At 47.9% G+C, this 8679-nt stretch overlaps 1 protein-coding gene across 4 annotated transcripts in view; it reads left to right on the forward strand.

The window, feature by feature from the left end:
• The window catches only part of AGBL4 (AGBL carboxypeptidase 4), a 1241053-nt gene that overhangs the window by 1196313 nt on the left and 36061 nt on the right, over positions 1 to 8679 (forward strand). Inside the window, exon 13 of one of the 4 annotated variants that reach the window (XM_046660685.1) lies at positions 1436 to 3885. The exons of the other annotated variants lie outside the window; for them this stretch is intronic. Within the exon in view, the coding sequence (XP_046516641.1) occupies positions 1436 to 1556 (121 nt within the window). The 3' untranslated portion in view covers positions 1557 to 3885. Of the gene's footprint in view, positions 1 to 1435; positions 3886 to 8679 lie in introns of those variants that run through there. 4 annotated transcript variants of the gene reach the window in all.

Genomic DNA, 8679 nt, shown 5'->3' on the forward strand with positions numbered 1-8679 from the left:
AAGAAATGGAGGCTCAGAGAAGGCAGGGGACTTCTTCGAGATCATTTTGCCTGTAAGCAGCACTCCAAGCCCCTCAGTGAGTGAGGGCCTTTCGGGCAGCGAGGTCGCCTGGCGGGGTAGAGATGTCAGGGAAGGTGTCCCTTTTGTGTGCTGCCACTTCTTCCTTATTCCATCTCTTCCTTATTCATGACTCATCAACATGAAGGAGAATGGGTACTCCGAGGTCAGAGCACGATGGCCTACGAGAAGTGACCCTTGGTCAATTCAAGAGTCACTTCTTCAATCCTAATTCAAACAGCCCAACAGAGACCCAAATTTATGGCATTTGCCTCTTTCTGCCGTGCATTGTCGTTCTTTATTATTTTGTGTAGTTATTTTGTGCAACTCCCTCCTCTACTAAGCTGTCAGCAACCTGAGGACAGCACCAGTGCTGACTCATCTTTGTCACCTCCAGAGTCCATTGGACCGCACCTGGCACCTAGCACCAGGCCTTTGCAAGTTACAGTAGGCGAGGGAAGACACGAGGTGCATTTACTCATGTTATCTCACTTAACCTCACAACACTCCTGCAAGACTGGAATATTTTACCCTTGTTTCACAAATGAAGCTCAGAGAAGTTAAATAACTTGCCCAAGGTCGCATCTCGTACGTAGCTGACCTGGCATTCAGTGGAGCTCTCTCTGGCTCTACAGCCCACTCTTTCCACTGCAAATGAATCTTAGTCCAATGCACGAATGAATGGCACATCGCTGTATCAGTCAGCAACATAACAAACGAGGCCCTGTATGAGGGGAACTGCGAAAATGGATAAAACATGGTCCCTGCCCACGAGGAGTTCGTAGTCTAGTGTGTGAGCACAACAAGCAGTGGACAATTACTGAAGAGAAGTTTAAGAGTGTTGCATTGGGTGCTGGGTGCTGGGACACAGAGATGAACCAGACACATCTCTGCCTTCTGAGAGCCCAACTTGTAGGGGAGACAGACCCATCATGAAATGGATAATTCAGCTATCCTGAGGGATATAAAGGGGACTCTGGATCCCATGATGGTTATGAAGGGAATGAGGTCCCAGGCCCTCCTAAATTATACCTCTTCTATGCGTCCACCTCCATCCCATCGTGAAATGGGTTGAATGAGAATCAAGGTGGAAAGGTAGGAGAGTTGTCACTGTAGGACAGTTAGGTTTTCTCCAGAACCAGAATGATACAATGTATCCCTCCATCCATCTAACTATGAATGACTTTTCATTGAGCCATGGTACCTGCTTTGAACCAGGCCCTGGGCTGGGTTCCCAAAACAGAGAAGAGGAAGACCAGGCCTCTGTTCCTAGGAGGTCGAAGTCCAGTGGGGGAGATAGACATGCACACAAATGATTTCAATACAGTGTGTATATGTGCTGCCTTTCTTCTCTCTTTCTGTTATCTCCCCTTTGCAGGAAAGAAAAACCCCCTCCCTACAAGTACCCACTCCTGCGGGGCTCGGCCAGCAACTACCCCAACGGCAAAGGGGACAAGAAGAGCTCAGTGAACCACAGAGACCCTTCAAACTCTTTTTAGGGGCACAGAGTCTAGTCAGGTCTTGTGGAGGCAGGAGTGTGCATTTTCTGCTGGGGCATGAAATTAATCACCCTTCCCTAGTTTCCAAGGGTTGTGGGATAACGAATAAGCTAGTGAAGGGGAAGGAAAAAAATGAGAAATTCATCATTGATTTTCCCTTTTACCAATGGAAAATCAATTGTGAGCCTTCAGCTTAAGACTCAGGAACGAAATAGGAGATTCAGACCAGGCGAGTACAGATGCTATTTTCCACAACACAGAGATGCTCACAGAAAGAAGAAACCCTACACATCCCTTTTGAGAGGTTTGACACATCTCAGGTCAGTGCTTTCAAAGCCCCTTTACCTTTTAAAGTTGTATAGTTACTACGGATGGTTACCTTTTAGAATAGGCCATGGTTGTTTACAGTTTTAGAAATGCACTCTCTATATTTGCTGATCCCAGACAACAGCAACAACACATAAAACCCAAAGACAAATGTACTGTTGGGAACAATGGGACAGAATTTTTGAAATCAAAGTGGTCTCAGACATACACTCTATCTATGAGCTGCACGCTTCCTGCCGCCCTCAAATCCCAGCATGCAACTTCAGAAAACTGCTCTGAGAGCTATTTCCCGATGACCTGGGTAGCTGAATTGAAACAGTAGCTCCAAAGACAAAGTGTATTGGTTACTCTTTCCAAAAGGTCCCTCATGGTTAAGATCTCCAGAGCCCGGTGTCAGGGATCAAGCCTGGCCACTGAATTGGTGGGCACGGATAATCTATAACCGGGGCAGGCTGACTGCCAGGTAAGAAGATGAAAACGACAAAAGGAGGCCCCTCAAGGCAGGCAGGGATGATAAAATAAAGCAACAGCAGCAGCAATTCCCAAGGTGAGGGAGCTGAACGTTGTGCATTTTTCTAAAGAGTGAAGTGCATTCGTATGATGAATGGGTCCGGGGGAGACCGCTCCCTTCCCGCCTGTGAAGCGGCAGGCTGAGTCACCATGACAGCCTGCTAATTGAAATGACCTCCCAGAAATGAGGATTAGGAGATAGGGAGAGGAAGGCAGGCACAAGGAGAGAGGGCCGTTAGCACAAGTAGCTCCAGTAAGCATTCTTTTGCTCTGGGTTGAAGATTTTCAAAGTGTGCTGCAAAAATGGAGAGCAAAGCTTATTTTCCCTTTGCTTATTGGTTATCAGAAATGATAACAAAGAACCATATGTTAGTTGGCTACAAATTTTGTGTTGTGTATACAGTTTCTCTCCTGGGTTCTCGTTGCCCAGAGGAGCACAAATAAAGTGGTTTATGCAGCTCTTCTGTTCCTCTGAGCTTTCTTGGCACCTTTCCCTTGAGGTCTCTCGCTCTCTCCAGAACCAACCAGCCAACCCAAATGCGGTGTAACCCTCACTTTGCTGTCAGGGAGTCTGTCATCAAGATAAAGAAGAACAGTCAAGACTTGACTTTCCAGTAGTTCCCGTGTCAGAGTGCTGGGGAGTTTAGTTGACTGCAGCCCGCTCAGTGTGAGCCCACCGTGTGGAAGGCCTTTCAGAAATTATAGCATCTCTTGAGTCAGCATCAGTTTGCGTAAAAGAAGAGAGATGATCGTCCAGAACTATTTTTCCCTGGTCAGATCACTTCCGTAACATTGTGACCATATCTAGGCTCCACTTTCTGAAGATTGCATTGGTTAGTTGGATCCCAGGCCACACAAGCAGCAGGCATGCTGGTGGTTTAAGAGGACAGACTGAGAGCCAGGCAACTCTGGGTTCCAATTCTGCATTCAAACCCTGGTTCTGTCTCTTAACACCTGTGCGATCTTGGGCAACTTCTTTAACCTCCCTGAATCTTAGTTTCGTCACCTATAAGGTGGTATTAGTGCTGTCTACCTCCTCACAGTGGTTACGTAGGTTTAATGAACTTAGATAAGGGAAGTGTCAGCAAAGGTGCCCGATGAATGACAGCTATGTTATTTTGGTATGTGACCCGGATGGTAAGTTGTCTGCAAACCATTTCACACCAGAAGCAGATAAGGAGACTGGCGCTGTTCATCCCTGAGATTAAAAATAAGGGGGCGGGGTAGCAAAACAAGGTCATAATCTCTAAAATGTTGAAAGGACATCTTTGACATTCTTTTTGTCCAAAAGAAGTAAACTTGTTCTGTTTTGCCAAAAGTATGAACCAAATCCAGGGAGGTAGTCTCGGTGAGACAGATTTCAACTCAAAAATGAGGAAAACTTTCTAGTGAATGGAGTTGCCAACCACTGGATGGGCTCCCTTGGGAGACAGTGAGCTCCCCAACACCAGAGGTATACAAGCAGAATCTGAATGAATATCTGTCATGGAGGAAATAGAGGGGATTCCTTTTCTAGGAGGATGCTGGATGCTCTGTGGCATCACCTACTAGTCCATAACTCTGGAGAGAAATGACGTGAGGCAGGAGGGTACATTCCTGATGTCGGAGAATGGGGTGTACAGTATAAAAAGTATCATTTAACAGTAAACAAGTGACAGTAAAGGTCTCTGAATTACAGCATATGGACTGTGCTAACATTTAGCATTCCTTAAGAGGAAAAAATACATGGCTATAAGGCAGACCGTAGGGTGTGTTTGCAATAGAACCGTCTGCTTCTCTTTATTGGCAGAGCAGAGAAGAAAGGGCAGGCCAGGAGACCAGGGGTTGCCAATGGACCTTCCCGTGGACTCGGCCTGCTCAGCGACTCCTCTGGCTTTCCTGGACCAGGTTATACCTATGTTCTCAAGTTAGAGGGAAGGGTTTTAGCCCTGAGGTGGAGAACAGCACCAACCCAGCAGATGAACCAGCCAGAAGCTACGAGCCCACCCAGCTCCAGCAGGGGGCGCTCTAGCCCCTTCTCTTCCCTGCCCGCTTCCTCCTCAGGATGGAGCCGCAAGTGGGTAGAACCAGCTACCAAACCAGCGTTCTGAGGAGAGCGAGAGACGACTATGCAAAAATGAAGGGGGGAAGGGGGAGGGATGCTCTGGGCCTCTGCCTGGCTCTCACACAACTCTCCATAAGCAGTGCCAGTTTTGCTCAGCATCAGTCCAGAGGCTCAGAGACAGGACTAACGGTCTGCTTACCCTCAAAAGATGTGAAGGACAAGCTGGAGGCCACCCAGATTCTTTGTGCTGATGCCCAGAGCAGAGGCGGGGTCTTTGCAGCAGCAGGGGGAGCTTTCCCGACTGCCTTTGAATGCGGGGAGGGGCACGGGGTGAGCTTTATCCTTTCCCTGTAATTCAGTAACACACCCGAGACTTGCCTGAGAGCACCCCAACTAGTTTTCTAAGCAGTAAGAGCAGTGCCAACCCTGGAAGTCTAGAGTGACCAACATTGGTTGAGCATCAATTCATACATTTACAAATATTTATGGAACGTTTACTGTGTGCCAGGAATTGTGCTCGATGCCTTTGCATCCGTTGCCTTATTTGATATTCCCAGCAGTTCCTTGAGGTGAGTATCATTTTCTCCATTTCCCAGGTGAGAAAATTGAGACCCGTAGAGGTAAAATCCTTTGTTCACGTTTGTATGGCTAGTGAGAACCTGGATTCAAATCCAGCTCCCTTTCCACTGCTCTACACTGGGCCCTCTCCATTTGTCTCCAGGTAAAATCAGGTCAAAAACAGGATACAGGTGAAAGCAGAATAACAAGTAAACAATGGCATGACTTAGAGGTAGTGGGGGGTCAGGGGGAGGCGAAGGGAGCGTGTAAGTTTCCAGGTTGGCGTATGTGTAAGGATTGCAGGACTTTCTAGCACCTGCTGCTGAAACCCTGCCTTCTTCCCAGCTCTCATTGCCACGCACCTGTCTGAGTCCCTGCTGGGCACTCCAGCAGGGTAGGCATGGGGCGAGGAGCCCATTTATCACTTGACACGCAGAGGCTTCTAGATCTTCCAGGGCCCCTGGAAACTCAGCCAGGTAGTCATCGCAGGGCCCATCCTGGCCCCTCTGGGTTTCTGACCCCAGGCAGGTGATCTAGTCCAGGTTCCATATCCCGTCCTCCTTCTGGAGTGTGTGAGCTGAGCCCACTGTGCCTCTCAGTTCTTGTTCAGTATTCGTCCTCTGAGCCCCGCCTCCTGAGCACTTTGAGGGCACAAAGGTTAGAGGTCCTCTCCCTTGTGACTCAGCCCAGCCAAGGGGCCACCACGGCAGGTGGAATAGGGGGACATTATAACGTAATAGGAATAGCCTGGCTTTAAAAAGTCAAACAAACCAGAAATCCCAGCTCTTCTGTTAACTAGCTGTATGGCTCTGGGCAGAGTTTAACCTCTCTAAGCCTCAGAATCTTCATCTATAAAATGAGAACAATAATACCTACCTCCCACAGTTATTGTGAGGATTAAGTATAATAACATCTACGTCTAGCATGGTGCTGAGTTAATGTTGTGTAGTGCACTGAAACACTTGTCAAGAGGGCAGATCTCATGGTAAGTGCTCTTGTAACAACACAAACAAAGACAAAATAAAAGGGAAACACAAGGAAACTTGGAGGTGATGGCTGTGTCTGTTACCTTGATTATGGTGATGGTTTCACAGGCATTTGCAAATGTGCAAACTCATCAGATTGTATACACTAATACGTGCAGTTTTTGTATATCAATTATTCCTCCATTAACGCTGTTCAAAAACATATAACAACATCTAGGGAATACCTGGCAGAGAGTAGAACTCTTTCCCCAAACCACCCCAGCCCCTGCCCACCTCTCACCTGCTTGCTAGGGTTAGAATTCCCTTTTCTTGAAGCAAAGGCTTTTTCACTCTCAGATGAAGTACAGACAGAAGTACATCCCCTTACTGATTAGAGGACAGGAGTGAGAGAAGTGTCCAGAAAAACGACAGTCACACTGAGAGACGGGGCAAGGAGCTAGGTCTTATTCATCATCGTGGCCTCAGCACTTAACACAGATCATGTGGCAGAGTGTGTGCTCAGTGAGTGTGGAGTGAACAATTGTGTGTGTGTGGGCAGGGGGGGCGTGGTCCAAAAGCCCTGGACCCTTGAGGGAGAGGAAAGAGGCTTTGCAAGTTGGGGCTCTGAACAGGTGGGAAGGTGGTGCTGGACACGGTGTGCGCCACACCCTAACTGAGGCAGAAATGACAAGACTAAAGAGAGAAGGGGGTATAGATTCTCCAAGACACTGTGTTTTATTAAAACAACACAAAAATCTTAGGATTTATGAGGTGCTCTTCCTATGTCATTTTTGGTCGGCATGCGACTTCTCAGGGGTCGTCTCTATGAAGTTTTCACGGCCATACACCCTGCCGCTGAAACTCAGGGCCTCCCTGGGGCACGCGCATCTCTGTCAGCTCTCCCTACTCTCACTGGACTCAGGGGCAGGCTGGACAGGACTTATCGTCTCCCTTTTGCAGATGAGGAAACAGAGATCGGTGCACTTCAGTCCGCTGCCCGTGGTCCACAGCTGGTGGGTAACTGGGACAGGACCTAGGCACAAACGCGACTCTGCCGCACCCCACTGCATCTCGGTTCAACCCCAAACCTCAGTGCTCAGCCTCCTCAATTCAGAAGGTCACTGCTATGATGCCTCATATGGCTCCTAATGCTTAAAAGTTGCTTGACCCCCAAAGACCTGGGATCTATTTTTGTCTGACCCCATGTCGATCTTTACTCCACATCTGCTGCTTTCCCTGGCATCAGCTGCCTTGGTTGATGTCTTCTTTTTCCACCTAGTTGCCGAGGCTAGAAAACTTCCTCTTGTCATAATGCCCTCCTCTCCCTCCCCCGACACAGCCAGCCAGTCACCATGGCCCCTTCCTTCTGCCTTGGTGATATGTCTGTCTTCAAGCAGTTTAATGGACTGGCTTTGAAGTCAGATGGACCAGAGTTTCAATCTAGGCTCCAGCACTTGCTATTTTTCTCTTGTGAATCATGTAAAGCAGAGTTTACTTTCCTCATCTTTAAAGTGAGGAGATAATATTTACTGGAAGAATTGTTGTGCGTCTTCCTTCCTCTGCCTTTTCCAATCTCTCCCTTCTATTCACTCCCCCCATCGTCTCCTACCTGGACTGCTGTAACGGCCCCTCATTGACCTCCTGCCTCCAGATGCTCTCCTGCTAACCCACTCTCTCTCTCTCTCTCGAGGAGCTTCCAGGATCTCTGTAAAACAGGACCCCACGTTTCTGGCACCTCTTTCAAATTTTGTGAGCAGGAGCCTGGATATCATTCCACTTCTGTGCCCTTCACACCTCCCTTCTGATCAGCTGCCACTTCCCGCTGGTTCTGCCTGCTCAGCGTCTCTCATATCCATCTACCATCTCTACTCTTCTTACCTAAGAAAATCCTTCTTTTAGTCAAGACTTAGCTCAAACACCCCGACCCCATGCATCCTTTTCTTGTATCCCCCAAGACACTTTGCTTCTTTATCTAATTATCAGTGATTTCACTCACATGATCGTCACCTTCCCACTGTCAATCAGTTTCTTTGAGAGCAGAATTGGGTTTTATTCATCTCCATACCTCTCGTAGCCCTAACACAGTTCCAGACATGTCAGAGGCTCTCTAACTGAAGCAGAATAGAAGAAGGACTGAAGCCCAAATCCAAAGGTCCTTCTGGAGTTTATCCTAATGTCTGGGGCCTAATTACAGACTTACCTTCCCAAAGCATGGACCTCTCTGAGACAGTCCACTGCTCAGACTTCCATGGCCCCCTTACCCACAGAATTAAGTCCCAACTCAGTATGAAAGGCCACACAGCGTGGTAGAGTGCTTGCACTTGGAGTCAGAAGTCCCGGATGGGCTTCAAGGCCCCACTCTCCATGGAGAGATGGATGAGGTAGATTTGCTTCATTTCCAGTCCTTTCTTGGAGGCCAAATTCTTTTTCAGAGCCCAAGGCAATTATATCATTTTTCTTATAACAATAAAAACAACAATTGTTGCTGCTGCTGTGGCTACTGTTGCTGCTGGTGCTACTGCTACTACTGCCACTGCTAAGGCTACTACTACTTCTACTACCACTGCTACTACTACCACTATTACTGCTGCTACTACTACCACCACTACTACCACTACTACTGGTGCTACTGCTACTACTACTACCACTAATACCACCACTACTGCTACTACTACTACCACTACTACTACTGCCAGTGCTACTACTGCTATCAGTACTA

Source organism: Equus quagga, chromosome 5, assembly GCF_021613505.1.
Source record: "Equus quagga isolate Etosha38 chromosome 5, UCLA_HA_Equagga_1.0, whole genome shotgun sequence".
Classification (NCBI taxonomy): Eukaryota; Metazoa; Chordata; class Mammalia; order Perissodactyla; family Equidae; genus Equus; species Equus quagga.